Source organism: Chaetodon trifascialis, chromosome 6, assembly GCF_039877785.1.
Source record: "Chaetodon trifascialis isolate fChaTrf1 chromosome 6, fChaTrf1.hap1, whole genome shotgun sequence".
In the NCBI taxonomy this organism is placed as follows: Eukaryota; Metazoa; Chordata; class Actinopteri; order Chaetodontiformes; family Chaetodontidae; genus Chaetodon; species Chaetodon trifascialis.
This window is the reverse complement of record NC_092061.1, coordinates 10261999-10288912: the sequence shown is the minus strand read 5'-3', so window position 1 is coordinate 10288912 and position 26914 is coordinate 10261999. Positions and strand designations below refer to the sequence as shown.

General features: G+C 41.7%; 1 protein-coding gene across 1 annotated transcript in view; it reads left to right on the top strand.

Moving 5' to 3' along the window:
• pdlim5a (PDZ and LIM domain 5a) overlaps positions 1-26914 on the top strand; it is a 58349-nt gene that overhangs the window by 4872 nt on the left and 26563 nt on the right. Inside the window, exon 3 of the mRNA XM_070965403.1 lies at positions 8957-9108. Within this exon, the coding sequence (XP_070821504.1) occupies positions 8957-9108 (152 nt within the window). The remainder of the gene's footprint in view (positions 1-8956; positions 9109-26914) is intronic.

The window sequence follows — 26914 nt, the reverse complement described above, 5'->3', positions numbered from 1 at the left end:
TTCATGGAAGAATGCAGTTCCTGGAATTGCATCAGCAGCGGCGGCCTCCTGCCTCCCCAGAGATGCTTTTCAACAGGCGATGATAACACCTGACCACAGTGATGGGTCTATTTAAAAAGGCCGCTCAGTTTTATACATAGGCGGTCTTTAAAGTCTCTATTTCTTGCTCTTACACTCACATTGCATCACAGACCAGGTCTCAAACCTGAGATGTTGCAAACTTTATGCCTTGACCTTCCATACCAGACTACCAGAGCCAGTCGACGGCTCCTCCATACGACTTAATAATACTTAAATCGATCTTAATCAAACAGCTCTCATGATTCCTACTCAGCCTATCTTGGTGAAATAGTCCCAGAGCCAGAATCAACAACTTATCATTTCCTCTCCCACAAATCAATCTGTCAGTGCTTATGTGTGCATGCTTGTCGGGGCAGACTTGTTGTATTTGGATAATGTAACCGACTAGACTTTTCTGCATCCACAACACTCATTTATCTTAGAGTCCTTAAAATTTGGGAGATTTGATGTTGCGTTGTAAGATTTGGCGTTCAGATGTTGGGGCTTTCTGTGGTGTCACTATGCTTTTATTTATGAGCATTTGTCAGCTTGGTTTGCGCCATTATGCTGGTGATGAATCAAGAGAAAAGAAGGGGATTATTTTTTGGCAATATTCTCATCCCTCCATACTGCATGTTGACAGTTATGCGTTCCTACTGGTGACCTCACTAAAGCATTTCTGTCTTCACCGGTAATGGACTGACTAATCCATCGCAAAAAGCTTTCAGTGCCACACGTGCTAATACAGGAACCATGCTGAAATGAAAATCAAACCTTAAATACCTCAGCAGTTAAAAACATTTACAGTTTTTCATACAGGGTCATATTTGTTTCAGTAGTGTTGAGTTATCAATGATCTTATAGTAGCTGTGAGCCAGCTCCAATGAGTCACGTCAGACAGAGAGTAAACCGCATGAAAGATTTGAAGGACATAACAATAAGATTTAAGAGCCTCTGAAAAAGACATGACACACAACATACCTGCGCAGTTTATCTCCTTCTTAACTTGAGCAGCACATGATCTTGAAGATTTCAGTGTAAGTGGAATGAACAGAATATTTTGAGGCCAGAAAACTTTTATTACCGTGGCAGACAGCGCAGCCAGGTCACAACATGTGCTGCGCTGAATCCACAATGAACAGACTTGAATACCCTATTGTTTAATGCAGCTATAATGTATTTTCCACAGTAGCCGTCTCCTCTTCCTCCCGGTGTACTGGCCTCATGGCTGGTATGTTTATTCATAATAGTATCGGTTGACTACAAAGACTGAAATAAAACTTTAAAGGCTGCGGGTCAGGAGTTCAATAGAAGGAACTAAATCTTCCCTCTTTGGTTTTTATTTGCTGTTGATGCTTTGTTTTCATATTGTGCAGTGGACTCTAGACCCTCTTAATGCCTACTGGAGGAATAGAAGACAAAACTAGTGATGGTATTATTGAAACCAGAGGGAATTTCAAGCTTTAACTGACATTCACAAGTGTTTTTTTGGTCATTTACTCCTGAGAATTTCAGTTTATTGCTGTTTAGAGAAGATGTCTTCTAAGTCAGAGATAACTGTATGTGCTGCTGTGTTTGCAATGAGGCTTTCTTTCTAAGTATGCAATTTCAAAGTATTATTATGACTAGAAACCCCTTGATGCTCTTATTAAACATTTAAAAGTTTTATACTGAGTAGCAACACCCACATTATTAAGAAAATAATGGTTACTTTCACTCATTTTTATGCTTTTTGGCCAGGTTTCTCTATTCGGATGTTGACTGTAGCGTCCCAATTAGCACATACCATAAACAAGTTGAACATGACATAACGTGTAACTGAAAACCACCATTCTGGATTAATTACAGCCTCTGTAAGTGTGTGCCACTGGTGACGCACCATCTCACTGTGCCTTCATACGGACTAAGAACAATCCAGTCTTGTGTTCGTATGGCTGTGCTCCTAAATGTGTGTTCACCAGCCTGCCAATGCGAAGTCCCCCAGCACCACGACAATCACATCATTGAGTCTGGCTGTGAATGCTGGCTTGTTCGCTTCTAGTTTAGCGAAGTGCAGTTAGCTTTTACAACACAAAGTAACGTCACGTGGATTTGTTGATGCTGATCCTGTGCGTGCGTATTTTTTGTGATTATTTTTACAGTATAGCCCTCTGTCATATCTGTAACCCCTCGCTCCATTTCCATGCAAAGGAAAAATCCAACCTTCAGCACTTGAATAGCGTAAAAATCATAAATATGATGTGTTTAATGCTTACCAGCAGATTTATTGTGACAGTGTCAGTTTATTTTGTTGCCGTGTATGCTTTTCCTTGATCTGCCTTCACTGCTGCTACTTACACAGTTGGTGAAATATTGTTTTTCCAAAAATGACTTACCCTGTCTTTTGACTCTTTGACACTATAAATTCCTGCAAATGGTCACATGATTTCACCGATCTACACTTTCACTAGACTTTCACTCTACAGGTGGCAGCAAAGAGCCCAGAAGTGCAGCAACATCTCAGCAAAATCAGGGAAGAAAAAAACTTGTAGGAAGTAAACGTGGATGTAAATAAGGCAGATTTCTCCAAAAAATTGGCTCTGAAAATGTTTTTTATGAGGATGGTAATGCATTCAACACGTTTGTTAGGCCTCGAGCAAAAACACAATGTGTTTTGGTGAGTAACACTGAATGTAGACAGAAACTTTATTAAGATGAAAACTCCACAGGGCACCTTTAAGCATTTGCTCTCTGCATCGGGTTTATTGCATACATTGTGTTGTCTTTATATGACATCTCATCCATGGGATTAGGAACAGACACACAAGGCTGCAGCACTCTGTTGGACATTATCTTTATCACTGTTAGTGAAACAATTACAATGAAAACCCATATGAGAGGAATCATCTGCCTTCTACTCTTCTGTGGATATAATAATATCAGGAGAAATAAGCTGAATAATGTTTATCATCTTGTATCAGACTTGGATTATCCTGGAATGGGGAGGCTGCATGTGTGTGCAAAGCTTCATTTTTAATGTCTCCAGTGTGTGTTTGTGACTGCAGGGAGCGATCTATGGGAGCCCAGTCCAATATAGCCTTTTCTTATTAGCGTCTCTAGCATTAACATACAAGTCAGGCGGTGATTATTAGACAGCGGTGCACACACAGCTTCAGGGGGAAGAAACGTCAGATGCTTTCATTGCATTTAAAGTATGTGTGTGTCAGTGTGCCAGCATAGGGGTGTGCGTGCGTGGGTACGCATGCACATGTGCAAACACACGCCATGCATATACTGTTACAGGAATGTTCAATCACTTACAGAAATCCACTCGTGGGCTGAAGCCCTTTAAAAACTCGCCGTAGAACATTATATTGATTCCAACTCCCAGCTGGAGCTCTGCGTCGTAGGCTTTCTTCCCTCTCCACTTCATTGTTGTACCATCCAAGGCATACTCTCTCTGTAAATCCTTTTTAGGCTTCTCTTCCCTGCAGTAAGATGCACAGTGTGTTTCTATACATCAGTCATGCAGTGGGCTCTAGATTCTTTCATCTAATCATCATTTTGAAGAACTTGACTTTTAACCCTCAAGCAATCAGTCTGCCGACATCAGACTGCAGCCAGAGGATGGAAGTGAAATGCAGTCTTTGTAACAGCTGGAAAAGAGCAGTGCATTTTGTCAGATGAACATCAGATCCTGTTCCAGGTATTTCCATGATGCTGCTGACATAACTTTACTTCATACAGGAGCATAAATTGCAAAAGAAACGCTGCCTAACGCAGTTTACTACGTGTTACTGATGGATCACACGGCTAGGTGATCTGCCTGAGGTCTGCCTCTGCTTCTGTCTCCCTTTTTCCGTCTCTGTACCTCCTCTGTAAATCTCACTCACTCTTATATTTCTTCCACTCTGTCTCAGACCCTTCAAACTGTGTCTGTGCTTCTTTGTCTCTCTTTGTTGTTATTTTGCTGTTTGCTTTGTTGCTAAGAGATCAGAGCACCGTTGCTGTTTTCCTGCACACGTTTTATTTTAATATGCACGCTGTGGTTACAAGAGCTGGCCAGTAATCAGTTATGCTTTTGATTAATTAAAATTATATTGACAGAAATCTATTATGCAAGGGTTCTTGGGCCATTTTTCCCAATTCAAATTTTATGTTCCCTCACAAGATTCAACCATATCGGAACATTTCTTGTCACATAGGATCCTACAAAAAGATAACCTGGGTGGCTGATCTTTAAGCTGCAGCATTAAAGTGATATAAATATTTCTGAAGGCCGACATATGGAAGCAGCTTTCGTGGATGTTTGAGGTACAAGAAACAATCTAGGTATTTGTGTCCTCCGCACTCAGTATTTCAATCATAGCGTGATGTGAACCATCTGCCTGTCATCTCTGTCACTCCTCGTGCTGAATGCAGGCATTGTTCAAAGCACTCAAACTGGTCAGTGTATGCTCAAACCAGACAATGTTTCAGCACTCCAGCAGCCTTTATTGCTACGTGTTTGAACCAGATTTTTTTTTTTTTCGAAGCACTTAAGTCAGACAGCGAATGTGTTGAAAGCTGACGTTGCTGGAAGCGTACTGGCAAGTTCATCTGCGAAGGCTTTAACACGCTGCATGTGTTCCTCTCATTCTTTTGAATAAGTGTTGACACGAGCATTGACCCTTTCACTTTTGAATATATAATGAGGCTGGGGATTTTGGCACAAAGGTAGTGTATGGTGAAAACAGAATATCAGAGTTGACCAGTGTTTATAAATTGTGACATTTAATTAAAGCTACATAAAGCATTATTTTTTTTTGCCACCTATAACCTGAAAAACAGCCTGTTAAAACACATCTAGCCGACACAGAGCGATGTCTGCATTCATTTAGAGTTGTTAGGGATTGTCCTCGCAAGAAGAACGACAGCATCGTCGTCTCAGCAAGTGCTCAAAAACTTTGTTTTCGTTGAATTGACAGAACTCCTGTTCATTGTGAGCAAAGGAGGAAGCAGTGTGACTTGCTATTCAAGCACAGGGTCTGCAACAAAACTTTGACAATCACAGAAGACCGCAGTTCATTTCCTGTGTCTGACTGATGGTCAGCGCTGTGTTCTTTAACCGTGAACACAAGCTTTAACAGTGTGGTTATTATTGTGACCATAATGATGAAGATCCTCCTAAAAGGATTCATTTTAACCCAAACCAAGATGTTCTTCCAACCTTAAATAAATATGTATTTTAATCCAAACCAGGATCTTTCCCTGAACGTAATCAAGCTGAACCGTGGCCACTGTGGTGTCTCATCATTAAACAGAGTTTTTTTGGTTTTGGAAGTCAAAGACAAGCAGTATCATCCTGCCCATCGGGAAAACTCTTCTAAGTGTTATTCTAAAGGGAAGTTGCAAATGATGTATGCTATCATTTAGATTAGAGGACTTGTTGGTTTCTGGCCACCTGATAAACGTAAGTGCAATGTAAACTCTCTTAACAGTCGACTTTTGGGGTCTACTCATAATTTTCTGACAAGGACCTAAATGTGGAGATTCAGGACTGTGTTCATAGGAATTCTCCATGGGCCCCTCCCCAAATCTACGGTTATTCATTCTAGTGTCTTTGTCGAGGATCCGGTATACTCAGTCGCCTTTTACTCCCCGTCCGACATCCCTGGTTATTAATATAAGTCATGGTCAAGTGTTAACGGACATCTCTGCACATTTGGAGCTGAGCTCAGACAGTGTGCTTTCTAAAACAGCATGAACATACGCACATACATTATCTCTGCGTGTGTGTGAGTTTCCGTCTCCAGTGGAAAGTGTTAAAGCTGCTGTTTTCTGTCGTGACCAAAGCTACAGAGCCATAAATCAAATACCCTGGGAAACTTGAAGTGCTTGGCTGGTTGCATCGACAGATCATTTCGATTTCTGTTTCTGATTTTCTCAATGATTTTTAACTCTTTGATATGAAAATTGAAACTACTTTAGAGCTCTGAAATCTTTTTAATCATGGTGATTGAAAACAAATGTTTGCTTTAGGAAACAGATTCCCCACCAGCACGAACATTTTCTTTCGACTTACGGTTAAGACGTACAGATTAAATACTTAGAAGACAAATTAAAAATCACTTTATTCTCTGTTTGCTCTTTGAGAGTTTTGTGAGTTGGGGTGAGTGTTTCTGTCTGCGGAGAGGGAGAAGCAGCAGTTGTGCGCTGTGTAGGATGCAGGAACTGGGCATTATTCGGGGGAAAACACACAACTGAACATTTTGCAGTGAGCATTTGCTCCATAACGGTGCCAGAGTGGTTAACGTGAACACACCCCATGAAATGGGTCAAAATGGACACAATAAAGAGCCCACAGATTCAAAGCCCCCACTAGCAGTTTCTTCTTCTTCCTCCTTTCCATCCATGCAATTTTAATCAGTGTCAAGTCGATCGCTCATTACTCTCTTCCTCCTGCCCTCTGTGGTTGTGAGTGGTGGTGAGTGATGTTGCGTGTGTTGGGCTAATATGACTATAAAAGGTTGGGGCCGCAGAGCCTTAGCACTAATCCGGGTGCAGAGCCTCTTTTATTAGCCCTGCCTGTGTCTGTCTGTCGTGTGTGTGTGTGTGTGTGTGTGTGTGTGTGTGTGTGTGTGTGTGTGTGTGTGTGTGTGTGAGACAAAGATAGCGGCAAAGGAAACAGACACACGGGAGATGTAACGCACCGGAGACGTCTAAACCCACATCACGCTCTCTCATCCCTGACTGTCCTTTCTAATTCAACAAAAAGACATTTTCTTGTAGAGGCACCAGATTCACTTGAAGTCATAGATGGGTAAGAATAAGAGGCACTTCATAGCTAGGACGGGCACAAAAGTGGTCTGTGGGCATGTGTGTGTGTTCAGTGAAGTGGTGTGTGTGTGGTCCTTTTTCATGGTGTCAAAAGAAACAAATGACCTCACTCCCCGTTGGACACAGCTGGACCTTCTGTGTGACCAAGAATGGTCAGAGTCACAGCTGCAAATTGTTCTTTGAGGACTTTAACAGTAGATAAGTCCCATTTTATTAACAGTATAACAAACACTTACACTTGATTGCTTACACTTTGGACATTTTATTGGACAAATAATAATATGATATATAAATCTGTAATGATACTTTCACTTGGGATACTGTGCTTTGGCGTCATGGGAAAAACACAAGAGATCCAGGGTGACACATCCTACACACATTTCCAAATTTGTCACTGTCCTCAGCCTGCTGATAAGAATGGCTCTGGTTTATATGACACATGCTGCCACAATGCATTGCCCTGACAATGAGTTAGAGACAGTCATTAAAACTCCCCTTAACCAGATACTAATACAGTATTTCAGGTCACTTTTCAGTGTCCTTGTATCAGTGAGAACATTAGATTTGTGTCACCACTGAACTCATTGAAATAATCCGTCTCACCTGCAGAAATGTCCTCAGATAACACATGCTTTAACTTTACCAAGAAGGCCTATTTTCAACACAAAAATATAGAGCCCGTAATTACACATTTAATCTAATTGGATTTTGGTGTGGACTCTGGCCTGCTTGTGTGCCTGTTAAGTGCTTAGTTGCCTCGCAACGGTTCTCCAACACTTGTTTACAAAATATGTTCAAATAGATGGACAACAGCAGCAGTTACGGGTGTGGAAAATGTTACAGTTGTTCCTCTAGCATAATTGTAATTATATATTTAACATCGCTGTCAAGGACAGAATAAATGCAGTAAAGCGTTCGTGCATGTTGAAGCCATGTCGAACAGCAGGGCTGGCATTAAATACCAAGCCTGCTGCTCGACATGACTTCTTTTGTGTGGCTTGAATCTGTTTCAAATTAACCAGCTTCCCCCAGAGTGGAAGTGCAGCAATTAAACTTTGTTTAGATGCAGATATTTAAAGCATACCTCGAAAATCATGGAAGACACTGAGAACCAGAGACAAGAGAAATGGAGTGTATGGACATTTCATGATGTGTACAAACTAAGAGATGTCTGGCTTGTGATTGTTGTTTCCTCCAGCCAATAAAGCTGGAATGTGTCTACATCATGTAGTGTCCCATTAGCTATTTGTCACCTTTTTAACTGCATTTTGGACGGAGTATAATGACATAATTGCTGTTTACTGGGACTAGATTCACTTTACTTGATCTTTATTGTAACAGTAAAATGTGTGTCCAGATTTTTTATTTTTTTGCTTACAGAAGCGGACATTAAGAAACACACAGCTCTTAGTTACACTACTGTTATTATAGCTGTGGAAAATAGGCTCTAAACTCTAAATAAGGTGCTGCATTACCAGTTTTCGACTATATGCTGCTATATGCTAATCTAGCTTCCAGTTCTGACTGCTGCATACTTTTTGATCTAGTTTCATTTTCAGTGTTTATTCAACCAAACACGCCTTAGAAATATCATTTTTATCCATTTACTGTTCAGCACATGTACATATGTTGATGTCTTTATGTTCATTAAACAACCCAAAAAAGAATGGGGACATACACTAATGGAGAATTTGGACACCGGGATTGTGTTATAGCTCAGGTCTTTTTTCTCACTCATGCTGCGGTTGAGAGACCTTTTGAACTTTTCTCCTTTCTCTAACAAGCTGTAAGCTCAGTTTGACAGCAGCTCATAAAGAAAAAACAAAGCTAACTAAAAGATGAAGCCTCCTGCTATTACCAAGCATCAGCGAATGTAAACTAGACCCTCCATCATGTGGTCAAGGACCAGGCCTTTCATTAGCTTTGTCCAAATGCTTCTGTATACTGGAGTGGTTCCATAAATCCTGTGATAAATACAGACTGAATGCGCTCTTCCCACATCACCTTGACCCACCCTCCTGCAGGATTTTCATCCTGACCGTGATGTTGCTGGTTATGGAGATAATTTAAGCTGACTGTGGTTCTTATGTTTCTGCAGCTGACAGATGGTGGGAAGGCGGCTAAAGGTGGCATTGCTGTTGGAGACATGGTTCTGTCTATTGACGGCGTCACCACGGAGGGCATGAACCACCTGGAGGCCCAGAACAAGATCAAGAGCTGCACTGGAAACCTCAGCCTCACCCTGCAGAAGTAAGCCACAAGCTCACACTCAGTGCATGTATGTGTGTGCGTGTAGCTGTAAAACCAAAACCACTTTGCGATGATTTAACGTGTGAACGTGAATGGGAAGCCATTTCTCCCCATGACAGCACAGGACCCCTATACGCTTCATTTCAAACACTCCCAAACAACCCATCCCCTGCATCAAATTTAAAGTCCAGGCTTCCCCTTTCAACCCCAGATATCCCGCATACGGGCAGATGTTCACTGTTGTTGTAGGAGTTAATCTTAGCTCTAACACACAGCAACGCCATTAGTTCTGCCTGATCTCCCATTCCCCGATGGAAAGACGAATAACCGAAATCACAGCGAGAGCATCACACATGTGGACCACCCCCTCTTCCCCAAGGCCTACTCCTCACTATTTGGTGGAATCCTGTTGTACAGTAGAGCTGATTTATCACACGCAGTTGTGTGACTGTCTGTGCGTGTGTGTGTGTGTGTGTGTGTGTGTGTGTGTGACATTGGTTCTCATGTGGTTTGGATTGTCTGGTTCTTTGGCAGCACTTTTAGGCATACGTGTGTTTTTATTTAAACACTGTGAGACGTTCAGGGCTCCCACACTTGTCCTTTTGGATTGGAGATCATGAATGAAGGAGCAGATTTACAGTACACAGTACAAGCGCAGGTAACATGAATTGGTTTCGCTATACATGAAATTGGATTTGAAGCAATAAATCGCTCAGTTTGCTTTTCTTTCTGTGAGGTTTGATGCGCCTGGGCTTGACATTCTGTCCTCCCTCGATGATGACTTGTCATCTTTCTTTCAGCCCTCCTCTCATGTGAGGCTAGCTGAGCATGTACTAATTTGTGGTCAAATGATGACTGAAGATGTTTGCTTTTGGTCGAGAACACACACTGTAATCCCGCAGCGCTAATAGTAACTCAAGGTCAGCCTGCGGGTTGCTGTGAAGCAGAGGCCCACGATCAAACTGTTTTTTATGATGAGTGAAGCAGGTCTTAGCATCACTTTTGGCTAAAAGTCTTCATGGATTATTTACCTGTCAAAGCGGGAGTTTGTATCCTGATGGATGGCTTTTACACTGAAGGTCAACAAGTTTTGCTGACAACAATGTGGAAGATACACAACCTTCGGCCCAGCACTGAAACTGAAATTGTTTTTGCAGGGAGCAGCAGCAGTCGTGATTCATACCTTTAAGCCTTTTCTATTACAGCATAGTCTGTCTCGGCATATTGATAAAACATCACAAAAGCTTTCTTACCGCTTTATTTTTACACTAATTAGCTGCTGTAGACTGGGGACAGCAACAAATCATATTCTACTTTAGGTATACACATATTTAGAATATTTTTACCATGTTGCCTTGCTGTCAGACAGCCTTTTAGGGTGGGAAACTGAAGCCGTTATATCCATCTACGCTCTCATCGAAGCCACCAGACTCCATTAAAAAATCAGTAATTTAATCTCACAGAACACGGGAGCTGCTGGTCTACCACTGGCTTGATTACTAAGTTTGATTGTGTCATTGTGTGACTTCAGTGTTTTAAAGGGTTGGTTCAGATTCACTGAAACAACACAATCCAAGCCCTGGCTCATGATTGATATATAGTGGAGCAATACTTCCACATTCTGCATCTGCTTATACAGTTTGTCTCCCTGAAGCGGCAATAAAACATGTGGATGAGACGACTAATAGATTCAACATTTCAGTGCTTCATCTGAAGTTTGGCGTAGAGTGAAAGAGGTTGATATGAGCTGCAGGACACAAACCTGCCAAACATATAAGTCATTACTGTGACTGTCACTCCATATCTACTCTTGAAAAGGAATCAAAATATGTTTATTCGCTTTCTTGTCTGTTAAATATGAAGCTACAAACTCATATTTGTAAGCTCTGGCATACTTGACAGAGTGACATTTGTACATATTTTAGGGAGATTTTTGAATATGCAAGGTTGTCCGATTTCCATAGACAGCCTGTTTTAACTCTCAATCTGGTAAATGATATAGTGTAAAGAGTCCAAAAAGTTTACGTATGCACGAGGAATGAGATTGATTAGGCCGAGGGTAAGAATATCAGAATAAGCCAATCAGAGGAAGAGTAGGGGTTGGTTACGCCTTCGCCGGTGTGGTAAAACAGTGTGTGAGAGTCGTTACCTTTTGGGAGTTAGTTGCTCTTATTCGGCTGGACTTCATCGCTTGTATGCTTGTTGAAAATAAAGATGAATTTGATTATGCTTTATGTGGAAATGTGAAGCAACAGCCAGGAGATTTTTAGATTAGCTTAGCATAAAAACTGGAAACAGGAGCAAATCAGCTAGCCTGGCTTTGTCCAAAGGTTAAAAAAACAAACTACCTCACTCCAGGAAGTCACTGCACCAAGCCAAGCGCACAAAAGCCCGGTTAAACCGCAACATGTTGCTTTTATGCTTCATTCATAGTGAATTTTAGCTTGTGGTCGCATCAATCTTCTCATCTAACTCTCGATAACAAAGCAAAAAAGCTTCCCAAGTTGTCAAACCATTCTTTAAACACTCATTAATCTTTCTATTGTTAATGTTTTTTGACTGCAGTGATGACCGGAGCAAGTTTTCGTAACTGTCACGGACTTTTGTTTCCAATTACTTCATTAAGGCGCCAAATGAGCTGCCAAGTGCCAGTGTCACTGAGCAAATCTCATGTAAGGGTGCCCTTGTTTGGCAGAGCCGTTAAAGGATTATTTGTTCTGCATCGCTCTGCGTCTGCGGCAGACATCAGCCCTTGAAGAGTTGATTCATGCCCTATTGGAAACACATGGAACAGCTTGTTTCATTAAGTGGCAGTATTATATTATTAAGGCTGTGTGACCAGGCAGCCACGTCGGGGACAGCTGGCTCCAGCTCCTGCTTTACTGGGACACTTTCACATCCAGAAGATTGACAGTAATCCCTGTGTCTTCTCCAGACTCCATTATAATAAGAAACAAGCTCAAGTCTCAAGCTTTCTTTCTGTTTGTTGCTTGGCACTCACTGGCACTGTGAGTTAGACATACTGTATATCCAAAGAGTGTCATGCCTAGGTCAACATCTGGGATTTAATAGGTTTACATGCGTAATGGAAAGAACCAATCTAGTCCCTCGTTTCTGTTAGTTTTTATAAGCGTCACTCGCTCCTCTTTTCATTTTTCCTTTCCGCCTGCACGTTTGGATTGGGTTTGTCACTGGGTCAGATAGCAAAAGGAATGATAACAGTGAGGAGATACAGAGAGATGTGAACAATGCATGTGGTGTCTGTATGTGTGTATTTTAAAAGGAGACAGGTTGTTATTCCTTTTCCAAATAAAGAGGGGGTGGGAGGAGAGATGGGCAGCAGATGTGTGAAGGACAAGAAAAGGAAAAGCTGTAAAACAAAGTTGTTTCTGCAAGACAAATTTAAGCTGACATGAAGCTGAATTGTGCTGGTTACAATTCTTTTTAAGGATGATATGGCAGATGTAAAGAGGGCCAAACTATCCTGGCACTTACCCACTGCTCCATCCAGTAAAAAAAACTGGACCAGAACCAGGATTTATTAACTGAAAAGTAAAACCAGATACTAAATGCATGAATGCAAACGCCATGGTTACCAGAGAAATCATCACACACCAACATTCATTTCGCTGTCCGTGAGACTTTCTGTATTTCTAGAGTGGAAAACATATTACAGTGAAGGAAGCAGCCTGGAACAGGTGCCAAAACAACTGTGTAAGTTTGTTGTTGTTCCTTTCTTTCCAGCTCAGATCAGCCAGTTTGAACTGATCCAAACAACGTTGAGAGAGATCTGCGCATTATTATAAGAAAAAAAAAATCTCTTTGATGAGCCGCAGATATAAATATGTCTTTGATTTTCTGTCACTTTCTCAACTGGTTTCCCTCAAAACTTTCCATCACACAGGTTTTGCTCTCGAAAAGCAGATTTCAGTTACACCAAAGGCTGTTTTCATCAAATCCTTCATCCAGGAAAAATCAGCTTTTATTCTTCTCTACATTGTTTTTTTACTTACTCACAAACATCACTTCACAGTTCCCATCACTCAGTTTCAGGATGAGCGTTGCACATGTGTGATTCATGTGAGTTTCACACCTTCATCTCAGCATATAGGACCGATCTATATTTGGCTACAGCAGCAAGTGTCTGGCAATGCAGTGTGTAAATTGAATTACATGGCTTTAAGTCTGTCACTTTATCACAGTGTGGATGAGTGACTGGTTGAACGAGTGAGAGATTCTGTAGGCTTTCAAAGATCCGAATCATCGTTTGACTCGGCCTACTAGCCTCTTCTTGTTTACAATATCTGTCAGATAAGTTGTATTGAGGGCAGCGAGGGCATAAATAGTACTGACAACATGGTGGTTACTGATCTGAAGTGTTTGTTGTTTTAAGCAACATTTCAATCTTTGCCTGAGTTTTTCTTCTGTCTAGGAATGCACTCTGTATTGTTATGTTAATAATAGCTCTCAAAACACAAACTTTCTGTCAAACACTGTTAGTGTGTGTGTTTGCAGCGCTCCAGCTAACAGAGTACGGTTTAAAGGCTGAAAGGAGGGAGAGCAGGAAAAAAGGAAGGCTGGAAAGAGCTTAAAAGAAGTCGAATGGAAGTAACAGCATGGCAAAGAGATGAAAGAGAGGCACATAAACAACGATGGAGTCGGATTCTCCACAGCCGATGCTTTTTGATCAACTGGGTTGCCATCTGCAGTTTCTGTAAACCATGGATCACCCTGCCTGATGGCACCATGCTAGAAAGTTAAAACATCACTGCACCATGTTTAGATTCATAGATATCCATAAAGTTTTACTGTGATCACTTAGGCACAGCTGTGGAAAAAATGCAGTCTGGTTTCTGGGAAATTCCTTTTTCAATGAACGATTTTTCCGTTTTTACCTTCAGTGTCAAATTGAATTCAATTTGATGAGACTGAGAACAACAGCTAATACCTTGTTAGCTAAACAAACTGTTTTACTATGAATGAGATATCAGACACATGTGGAGCACATCTGTTCATAACGCACACGGCGGACACACACAGATCCTCTATCAGCAGGCTGGTTGGTATGGTTTTAGTACATTCCAGTAAACCTCTTCAGTCTTTCTAGCAAGCAAGAACAGATTCCTGTCGCCAAGAAATGACATTTATATACGACTAACTGCAGCAGCAAAACCATTTTTAAGAAACATGACTCCACCCATGTTACTTTTTTTAATAACAAAATAGAGAATCATTATTAACTAACACATCTGCAAAGTTGCAAAATGATGATTTTCAACAATATGTACGATAATGATATTTAATTAACCTAACTTTTCCCTAACCTTAACCAGTCTCCAGAGCCTACTCCAACATGCAGCATTATACACAAAAAAAACAGTCCAGGCACCAATTACATAACTTTTCCCTTCAAAAAATTGGAATAACAAATCAGTAGCATATTAATGTGATTACACGGAGAAAGGGTTGCAGTTTGTCGAGGGGTCGGGAGGTCAGCAGAACAGGATGAGGTTAGAGGTTGCTGGTAGAGGAACTGATAAGGCAGAGCAGAGGTGTGTTTTCTATAGACTGAGGTGGCAGGGGTGTAGTCGAAAAGGTGATGAAAGAGCAGCGGAGAAGGCAGGAATGAGGAAAGGACAAAGACAGGAGAATGAGAAACTGACATTGAACATGAAATATGATTGGAGCTGAAGCTTGAGGGGTTAAAGATGTTTCCGTGCTGATGGCTTTGTCCCATTAGAATAGAACAATCACAACGCCTCAGCACTTAATTTAGACTCTTCAGCAATGAAATTATTCTCTTTAGAGGTTCACCAAAGTATTAAACTGTTCATTTCAACCGATCGTGTTGTGCCTCAACAAAACCACCTTTGTCTTTTGCTGCTATGCTCCTCAACTGCCAGTGTCTGGCTAAATGCTTAATTCCCCACAGTGAAGCCCATTTGACTATCTAATGGGTCTGTGTGCATGTGGGTGTTTTTCACTGGTAATGGCACAGTCTCAATGTCTTGATGTGTTTGAGGCGGTTGAAAGGTACAAACTGAAGCACAGCTGATCTGATGCACTCACCAGCATGTACCTAAGCACATCATAGTACACTGCTAGTGAATGCACGATTTGAATAAACAAGCTATCACGCTAAGAAGAAAGGTTTTGAAGCAGCTTTTGTGTTGTGCTGAGTTAATTGGTTCCACTTCTCTTTTTATCAGAGTGGAGATCACCCTGTTGAAAGGACCTCAAACGGGATAATTACAGTGTTTGACAAGCCCATTCTTCATGACTGAGTGTCTCGATGGTGGAGTTGTCACATTTATAATAGTGGGGTCTTATGTATTCATGCAGAAAGCCGCAAGGACAGGCTATAATAAGTCATGGATAAACACAATCAGATTTTAGATCTCTTGTGCATAATGCTAAATTGAAACGCTGTGGTCTTGTTGTTTTGCTGCGATGGCATTGATTTACGGACCCCCCCCTCCACATGCACAAACACACAAATCAGTCAGAAAAGAAGCTTAGCCCACCTCAGCACTCGCGCGCACACACACACACACACACACACACACACACACACACACACACACACACACACACACACACACACACACACACACACACACACACACACACACACACACATTCATTTTCACTCCACATTCATGTGCTACATACATGCAAAGTGAGATGGAGAACAGTATTTGAGAAACTGGATATTTTTCACTAGAGCTATGGTATGCCTTAAGGGTCCTAACAAAGACATGCAGACACACACACGCAGCTGTTTGAGTTATTTAGAGTGGGGAAGTTGGCCCTGGGTGCTCAGGCAAGGGATTCGGTGAGGGAAGTTTATGCATGGTTGGGGTATACTTTTTCATACTGTTTACATTGTGTTCTCTGAATAGAGACAGTGAGATCCCTGGGTTGTATGTGCAAATGATGATGCTTGTGCACAGCCACGTGCCCAACAAACACAGGCACACACATGCACATGTGTTGGTGTGGCCATTGGCTACTACCAGCACAGAGGTTCATGTCATTTTCTCTTTAAAATGTTTCCATGTAAATTCACAAACTGACGCGCGTCTGTCCTGTTGTAGATTTGTGGTGTGTAATGTGACCACCCTTACAATGAAATCTGAAGTTGTCTGTGTGCACACACATGACTGATGACCTCTCATCGAATCAGAAATACGAGAAAGTATCAGTTACATAATTGGTCACTTGATGTATGGGGCTATGTGTCAGTTACCTGCTTGTAGGCAAGGCCGATACTTGAACCAAATGATCTATCGCCTGTTTTTAGCTCATGCTTTCAAATGAAACCCAGAATGGACGGCATGCTTACTTGGAACTGACCCGTGTGTAACAAGAACATCGTGTCTGAATGAGCTTGGCTTTGAAGGGGAAAGATAATTGGATTCCCTATTTAAAAAAGACTGGAGAAACCATGCTTTTAGAAAAATGCCTCGGTTAATGCAATAACACTGGCAAACATTTGTTTCAGTGCAAAGGCAACTTTCCATGAAGGAGCACATAGAGGTGTGAACAGAAAACACATCGAAAACTCCTGCTCTAACATGACGGCCCCCAGTTTGAGTCCAATCCAAGAGGTGTAAGAGGAGCTGTGTTGCTGTTGCTGTGTTGTGTGTAAGGTTTTAAAATGTTTTACTGTTTTGTCTATGCCATTATCAGAAAGCAGACAACAAATATTCATGGTCTGCACCTTAACCTGTTGGCCACCAGGGTGTTGTGACACACACACCTCATACCTAAAGGATTGAATAGGTAAACAGGTCTACACAGTCTGCTTAGGTTTTGGCACCAAAATTACTTGGTTAGGTTCAGGAAAAGATCATGGGTTAAAATGAGTAAACTACTGTTATGTACGTTATGTAACTTAAGTATGTTACATAAGTTAAAATAAGTCAACATTGACTTTGGGTTTCACACAGAAGAACATGTGAAAGTCCTGTGTTTGACCCGTCCATCCGCCACACCTTCCACCAAGTACGGACTTTCTTGTACCTTATCTCATCACCTGATTTCCTCCTTTGCTCTCATCATAATTAATCCGGCCACTCAAAGTCACCAACTAACAATAAATATGGGTCCTATAAGTCTGACCTATGTGGCCATTTTTCTGGTGAGGACGAGCTTATACTCATACATGAAGTATAACACAGGCTTTATCAGTTAGAGCTTGTGAGACTTGAACTGTAGCTGCAAAAATTCACAGCCCTTTGCAAATCCTCTGTACTCACAGCAGCTCTGCAGCTGCCATTGTCACTTACTCGGCTCTGATATTTGCCAAAGAAGTTGCAAAGCCAAGAGCGCTAAACTGAGCTCACCTGTCTCTGTCTTTCACTGCTCTGTAGTATTTGCCAAAGATCTTCCAAAACTGATGGCCATCGTCTTTGGCCAGGCTTGTAGTATTCACACATAAGATCATAATACCAAGAGAATGCAGCTACAGCTAGAGAGAGACACCTGTCTCTGCCTGTCCTCTGCTGGTCTGTTGTTCTTGCCAAAGAAAATACAAATCCCATGAACATTAGGGGTCTGTGAAGGTAACCCGCAGACACTCCGAGGCCAAGAACACTGTGTCAAGCTCATCTGTCTCTGTTTTCTTAATTCTTCTCTGCTATTTGCCAAACATATTTTGCTGTAAGCCAAGAGCACTCATCTTCAGGCCAGCCAGTGTTGCTGAACGATACCCAAACAGGCAGCTGTAACGGTGTGAAGAATCACCCGGACTGATTAGAAGAGAAACACAAGAAGCCACATTTCATGAGCTCTGGGTAATTGCTATAAATGAATTTCAGGGAGTAAGGGGCAGTTGGAGCAGAAACTGTACACTCAGCAGTTTTGCTCCAAATAAAATAAACTTCAAATTGTAGTAACAAATGGCTCTATAATAAATTGTAATCAACATGTTTTGAAACACAATACACATACGTCGCAGACACAGTTTACTGTCTTCCTTCATAGTTCTCACATTAAGCTTCAGCTGTGTTATCAGTGCAGATTGGCTGGGATGTGTGTAAATTCAGCCAGATGACTCGCTGTCTATTTATTTTTGCTTTGATTTAATTGCATATTCAGATGACACCATGTTCAACTCAGGCGGACAGTGTTATCCTAAGGAGCTTGACTCGGTTTGAACACATCTGTGTGTCTTTTCGGGACACGAACACATCTCTGTGTCACTTTTTGTCAAGCGTGTACCTCGAGCGCTCTCATCCCTCCCTGACTTTTTTCCACTATTATCCTCTTCAGACTCATCTGTTGAAATTGCTGCAATTTTATAGTGGAAATAAAAGAAGCTGAAGTGATTCAGGTATTTGTTCAATGTAAGAGCCAGGATCACTTTATGACCACTGTCGTATCACTGTCGCCTAAGTTTGTGAGACATGCGACTCTCAATGAGTAGTCAACTGGAGGGGGTGTGTGTCTGTGTGTGTGTGTGTGTGTGTGTTTATGTGTGTGTTAATGAATGAGCCAGAAAGAGAGAGACCGAGCAAAAGAAAGAAATGGGCGTGGTAAACAGAAACAGAAAGCTGAACGGAGAATCAAAAATTAGATGAAAACAAATATGAAGGAAAATAAAAAGAAGCCAGCGGATTTGGCATCGCTGTGAGTGAATCTCTCTGAGTGATACTGACGCACAATAATATCCATAACCCTCTCAGCAGACCTAAGGCCAGATGGTGAATATGGAAAACACTTCCTGGTCCAGCTGTGGATCATTTTGACGGGCAGTCTGTCTCAGCGCTGAGTGCTGGACCCAGCTGGAGCGCTGTCTCTTCAGTCTGTCTTTCTTTCTTCAGTTTGATGTACTGTGTTGTTTCTGTTTTCGCTGCCTTAACAAAGCAACTGTGAGCTTCCAGACAGAAAGAAAAGAAACTGTAAAGTCGACGGCACTAAAATTATAAGACAATAAAACTCACTTTCTCCACCTCTCACTCGCATTAAATTTTAGATAGTTTTGTCCCCTTCATTTTTCCACTCTTTATTCTTCAGCTGAATTCACACAGTGCTGATGTAGAAAGTACATAAGTACATAATTGGAGACCATAGAGATCATTGGGTAGATCTTACAAAACGCAGCAGCACAGGCCTGTTAATCTTGAATCTCTGCTGTAATTCATCCCATTTGAGGCCCCCTAGAATTATGTGGCTGTCCTCCTCCAGTTTGGGCCCCCCTGTACCATCAGTTTCCCTCACAGAGCCCCAACATGTACTGAGTTTGCCTCTGAGGCAGAGATTCCTAAGCTCCCTCTGCAGAGGACCCACACTTGAAACAATGCAATCTTCATCTGACTCTCATGAAATCACACCAGGGCTTTGGTTGTGCTGGGTTTAACCTGTGAAGTGTAATTTCCTAAACACAGTTTAGGACGGACTTTAAATCAGTTTGACAGTACTGTCATGACTTTGATAAACCCAGATTTGCTCTGGGGATCAGGCTGATGTTTCTATGCTCCTCAGGTTTTATGCTCCTGGCCAAGCTTGTCACAGTGTGTTTGTCAATCAGCTGCCGTGAGAAAGAAAGCTCCTTTTTGTGATTTCTCTATATGTGTGTTTGCAGTGTGGAATGTCTTGTGCGTCTTTCACAAACTGACTGGCCACGCTCCAGTTACGGTCCATGGAGTCATTAGTTTGTTCAATTACACTTTAAATCTTTTAAACGAGGATGGCAATGTTCAGTGTGGGAGTCGCCATGAGGTGCTCACAGAGGTATGGCAGAGCATTTTTAGGCCATTAACAACGATAAAAAAATGCTTTAAACATGCCAGGTTGTGTTGCAAGAAAAATATTGTGGGAATATGTGGGTATTTGTGTTTCGCTGTTTGGGTGTGTGACTGCATGTTGTTCCTGTCCCTGAGACTGTGTGTCTTTCTCACCGCCTCCATGTGCGCTCTTTTCTTTATATGTACAGTTTTTACTTCTTGGTCAGTCTGCTGTGAAACAAAGCTGTAAAAGATCAAATTAGATCTCAACAGACAACACGGGACTCCAGTCCTCCCATCTACTGTTTTACTGGCCTGAGACGGTGCAGACTCCCAGACTCACAAACTCCTATAGACACTATGGTCAAACCCAACAGTTGCATTATTGTTGCACATAAAAAGAAAACATCTGTCCTTTGCCTTTAAAAGATATATGTGCATGAATTATAATGTTATGTAAAATTACTTTTAGGGTGTTTGAAAAACATCTAAGAAGAATTACACGCTGTAAAAGTACCTACACTGTTCATCTGTTTTATGACCTTAAATTATGCGACATTTGCTGCACCACTGACACTATGTGTCACAGCAGTAACTCTTCTTCTTTGGTGTCATAAAAAGTTCATACATTCTATATGAGTATACAAGATATAAGATTTTAGAGCTTTTTGTCTCATTTATGTCTTCTTCACTCCTTCTATTTACTGTTTAAAGGACTTTAAATGTCCAAAGCCAGTAAAATATGCACTGCTGCAGTATGTTCCAGCTCCTGTGCCTCACATTTTTATTTTTACTCTATTATCCTCACACGTGATCTATTTTCACCCAGTTCATTTTGTTTTATAACCTTTATTTAGTCAAGGCAAGTAAACTGAGGTGTAGTTGGTCGCACCTTTACCGGCTGCAGCATCATTGTGATGAACACATTATTGCATCAATAATCATAATCCAGTATTATTCTGAAGTGGGCCATTCTGCATTATAAGTACTTTAACTTATTTGAGTATATTTTGATGCTCATAGAGTATTTTTACACTGAAGCCAAAGAGTATTTCTTCCACCACTGTGCAGTGGTGAGTATTAGTTATAGACGTGCTCCCCCCTGCTCCTGTGCTCTGTGGGGAGTTTTGATGCAGTACTGTTGACCTGCAGGCTTTTGGAGACATTGCCTCCTTTCTCCTGCCCTGGTGGGGTTTAACTTAATGTGCCTGTTTCCTCTCATGGTCTGCTTTTAAGACTCCTCAGGGTACCGGTCCACTGCTGTGTGTTTTTGTTAGAAAGTGAGCTACTATAAAAAGTGCTTGTTTGTTGCTATGTTACTGCAGGAAACAGTGGCTGTATGTTTTGGTGTTTTAGCCTTCTTCTGTGATAACCTGCAATCAAATCAAATATCATGGTTACTTTCATTGAGTTTCACAGCTAAAGGAGAGGAAAAGGATACAAATTGTGTCTTTGTGTACACATTAGTGAAGCTATCTCCATACAGTATGCTGACCTGAACATGAAGGTGCTGGGTTCTAGGTCAGGTCACGTCTGAAGACAAACCATCAGAATAACAGACACTTAGAAGTGTGAGAGCCTCTTTCATGAAAACCACAGTAGATTCGTACCCTTAGGCTTTTTGTCTCGCCATATCGATCTGTGGCAGAAGATAAAGAAGCACAAACATTACAACAAATATGTAACATAACCCCTTATTCCTAACATGGCCTACATGACGTGTAGCTTGCACACAGTCATTGAAACATAAGCCGAAGGCGAAGGTTTTCTTCTGCCCGTGACTGGGAGGGTTCAGACATACTTAAAAATTTTCTCAGCGTTGATTTAATCGAGTAATGTGGTTGTAGTGAGGCTGCTCTAAACTGAACATATCTTGTTCCTTTGGTCTGGTCAGTGTCAAAGCTTCTTTTAGGATCTCGTGTGAGGTCATACTCAGCAGAAAGGCCTGGCGAGGCCTCAGAGGAGGGACGTGGTGGATAAGGAACATGGAAGATCTCTCTCTCTCTCACACACACACACACACACACACACACACACACACACACACACACACACACACACACACACACACACGTACATACACACTGAACACGCAGACCTACAGCACTTGTGATCTGTGGGTGACCCCTGTCTCCTATGGTCTTGCCCAGTGCGAGGGCTGATAAAGACAGGCAGACTCAGCTTCCAGATCTATTTAAAGGCCATTTCTAGATAAACTCACACAGTGGCCCTCAAATAGCAGAGGAATAACGCAGTTGTTTTTGGATTTAATCACACCAGCAAAGGAATGTTACACCCGCTTGTGAAATCAGGAGTTATAGTCTTTGTTCACTCATGATCTGTCTCTCTTTGGACCCATAACTCCATCCTACCTACACGACTCCCTCTGCCTCCATAACGCCACTGCACACATACAGTACACACACTTACCGTTGACACCCAAATGCTGAACCACATGTGGTAATAATTCTGCCAGTCACTCTGTTCTTACTCGGTGCCCTGGCATTCTCTCCTGGTCACGTTGGTCTGTCTGCTTCAGTTTAAGGTAAAATTACAAAAACCCTGAAACCAAACCAGCCCGCTTGATCCCCTTTTTCCTAATAAGGCACAGAAAAAGAAATAAATAGACAAGAGTGTGTGTCCCACCTTCAGGAATGACGACTGCATACATTTCAGAGGGCTTTGTTTCAATAACCATTATCACTTTTGTTTAAAAAACAGTGACCTCACTCGCAGGAAAGAGAAAAGAAAGGGTATGAAAGGCAGGAAGGAGCAATTAAAAGAGGAGAGACAGATAGTTTAAACACAACAGAGATGGGTGGAACGGTGTAGAGATGGAATTTAAAAGAAAAAGAGGCAAGAAGAGAAAAAGATATAGGAAAGTAAGGCTTTTTTAGGTTAAGATTAAAAAGTTAAAGCTGTGAATGTCTCTGATTTACACACTGAGGGAGGAAGGGTCTCCCTCTCTGTGAATCATGTGTTTCATACACATGTTGGATTTTATCAAAGTTGCATCATTAACGCGCACACGGATGCACAGTCATGGTGTCACTTTGTCTCTTCTATGCTCTGTTTTTCATTACTTTGTGCTACCTACTTAAAGTTAAAGAGAAAGGAGGAAAAAGAAGAGAGAATGAATGAACTATTTCAAAAATGACAAATTTAGGGAACACCCGATTTTCCAAACGATGGATTAATTGGTTTAATATTGACTTAAAGTGTTTTGACTTGAGTTGGATAAGCTCATTCCCTTCTGTGCTTGGCAGGAATGCAACAGGGACCACAAAAACATGCAAGAGTTGCCAAAAAATGTCTCACCAAGACAAATTAGGTGCAAATCTAAGATAAGATCTCGGCTTGTTAATAGCAGACTGGATCTGAGGCTAACAGGACCACAGTTTTTCACGCATATAATTATCAGAAATGTCAGAGGTGGCTGTTAATCTAAAAATACACACATACTGTCTGTGTGTGTGTGTGTGTGTGTGTGTGTGTGTATGTATATGTGTGTGTGTAGCTTATTTGCGTGTTCAGGTGTGGCAGAGTGTATAAACTGGTCCTTGAAGTCTGTGTTTTTGCACCCCTTTCACTACATTTCCTGGACCAACCCGTCATGCCTGAAATCACTGTCACCACACCCTGTGTAAGACAGCACTGTGTGTTTATGTGCATATATTTATGTGGGTGTATGTCAACTGGCCTTTGTTTGCTCTCTGCTTTTAATGATTCTGTCATCCAACTGGCTGCACACTTCATCAAAGACCTGCGTTATGCTGAAGTACAATGTGTGTGTATCTGTTTAAACCAGACTCACACAACTGATTGAATAGAGCTCTCTGTATACATGCATGCATGTAGTGTGTGTGTGTGTGTGTGTGTGTGTGTGTGTGTGTGTGTGTGTGTGTGTGCGTGTGTGTGTGCGTGTGTGTGTGCGTGTGTGTGTGTGTGTGTGTGTGTGTGTGTGTGTGTGTGTGTGTGTGTGATGTGAGGCGACACACATGAAGACATTGTGTGACAGAATCACTTCCCCTTGTGCACCTGTATTTGTTTGTATAGAGTGTGTGTTCGGCTTCTCCTGGTGTTTAGTCAGTCACCTCCACCTAAACCACCCTCGCCTCTTTACCACCCCCCACCTTTTCAGACATAAAATCACACACACTCTCACACGCACACAAAGGGAACAATGCATTATTGATTCAGTATGGCTGGTTGCTTGCTGGTGAAGCTGACGGCGTGTCAGGGCACGGCCCTGGAAACATCGGTCAATGATCTCACTCGAGTAAGAATAGACCAGAGAGATTAAACACAAGTGCACAACTGAGAGCACAGAACAGCCGCGAGGCCACGAATGATTTGAGAGGAGATGAAGAAGAGATGGCATCCTCCTCTTGGTGACAGATCAATTTACTGTAATGTATACACGTTGGAAAAACTGTGAAGAGACTCAAAGCAGCATTAAGGTAAAATATGGGCACATGTTACGACTGAGTATGCAGTTAGAAATACAAGAAAATCATAAATTTTACAGAACAGTTCAGCCTTTGTTCTCTTAAATGCTGCTCATATACAGCTCATTATACAGCAACATCAGGTGAGGAGATGGAGATAAAAATGGGGAGTCGCCACAACAAAACACAATTCAACACCACACAAAATGGGTTCAAATATTAGCATACAGTTGTACTGAAAAGTCAACAGTTTTACATCTTGCACTCTACCGTATTTATTGCAAAGCTGGATTGCATTATTTTGATTTTATTGTAAGATGTCCTGCTGTTTTGTTAATTCCCTGTAAATTCCAAAAGAGGAAAATTGTTGAAGAGAGTGGAAACAGAACAGAGAAAATGTAACAGCCCATGAAAGCATGCTGTCAGCGTTATGTAAAAGCTTGTGTATCTCCAAAAAATAATTAATTAGGAAAACGCTAAAAATTCAACCAAGGAAACTCAGAAAACATAGAAAATATTTTACATGCATGCAAACCCTGATGACCAAAGAGCAAGAGAAGTAGAATAAATATTACCCTAAATGACTTGTACTTAACAAAATATGGAAATATGTTTTAGCACCACCACTGTAACCACAGCATGCACTCGGATGTGGTGGTGTATCAAAGCAAAACCGAAATAGCTGTCACCACAAAAAGAAGCTGGGGAAACTCACAGACTCACAGTTACATGAACAGACCAATGGCTTTACAATATAAAACTTCCATTAACATGAAACAGAGTACGGGAAACACAGACACACAGAGCCTGACAGTTAGCATGCAACGTGCAGAGTTACAAACACAGAGAGCAGAAACATGTTTCAGAGCAGCTGCTGCTGGTGGAGGAAGAACACACACATGCACATGCACAGCAAAAGTCTCCATTTGGTGTGCAGGAGCTACACATATGAAATGTCACTGTCACACTGTCAGTGTCTTTATTGCATCCACTTACTCTCTGACCCTCACACATTTGAGCTATGGAGAAACATTCCTGTGGCAAAGTGCTTGATACGGTGGTGTGAGGTCCTGTTGTTCTGCTTTGAGGATATCAGAGCCCAGCAGAAGACCCACATTCAATGACATATTTCTATTACTGTCCATTTTCTTGCTGTTTGAATGCATACAGTATACAACCTGACAGCTGCGTGTGTTTCAGGACGATCAACCTGGATCACTACAACTCTCACGAGTTCTCCTGAGGTCGTGCCAACAACATAAAAGGCATTTTAATAAAACAGCAGGTTGCTTGTTTGGGAGCCTAAAATTACCTTCGACTATGCAAATCCCCAGAGAAAATGTCTGAAAGCCTCTGAGTTAAATTAAACTCTGGTTCTCATTCACTTTCTAGCAGCCGTCTTTTTTCCCTCTCTCACCATATGACCCCAACACATTTCCATGCTGGTGCTTCCAGTTATAGCTGCGGTGTAATCGAGGCTAGAGAGCACAGGGATGACGGTGACGTGTTTGAAATACCTACTTGATACCCTGGTGCTCTCCCTGCTACTCTATGTGCCTCACACATGTCCAAGCCATCGATTGCGCAAGTCAGATCGTTGCTGTTTCAGATCAGCTTTGATGTCAGTCAATACTTTGGGGTTGTGCTGATTGGAGACTTGTTGGACTATACTGCGTCCAGGGACACCCACCTACTGTCTTACTGAGACAAAAAACATGTGCAGTGGATTGTCTCAGGTGACATCTGGAATGTCTTCAACACTTAAACAGTTGTTCAGTGAGGTTCTTTCGCTTTTGGCTGAGCCTCTGAGGTTAAGGGTTAGAACTAAGGCAGCATGCAAATCCAACACGTTCTCATCTCAGGTCGTCAAACACTGTTGCCGCCGTGTGTGATGCGCATGTGATTAAAATTGCCCGACGGTCACACAGTGACACGCAGTTTGCTTTGGTTTCAGCACCATTACCATTGGGTTAGGTTTTGTAAAATATGATTGACTTTTGGTTTCACTTTTAGGATCATTGACTTCAGGTTTCACCTGACACACACACACACACTTTATCTTATCCACCATTCCACCCCAACCTCCATCCCTCTAAGGATTCTGTCACGATTTGTACTATGTCTAGAGAGGCAGTTGCTATGTGCATCTGATATTGCTACAGATGGGTTTGCGTTGGAGTTAGCTGAATGCCCGGTGCGTCTTGTACCTTGCTGAGGGGCATGATGACAGATACGTCAGTATTTGACACTCTGGGAATGAGACCAGACTCACAAATCCCTTCTTTACCATGACGGTCAAACCTAACCATTATTTATACCTCTGAGTATTTCATCAGCGAAGCTTGTTAGGGGCAGCTCACAGCCTTGGAGGTCAAAAAGCCCTGATTTTTATTCACATCAGACCTTCTCCCCTCCCCTATGTTCTTTAAACTTTGCTTGCCTTCTTTGATTGGACATGGAAAGTGCACCAAGCACCTTCTTTCATAGAATTATACACAAAAACAGGCACGATGAGAGTTGTTGTGTGACTACTACAAACAGTTCAAGAGAGTTGTCGAGTAATTTTATGGCATGACGCACTTCTTCTGGTGTTAATATCATTCAAAGATCCTCACGGCTCATGTTGAG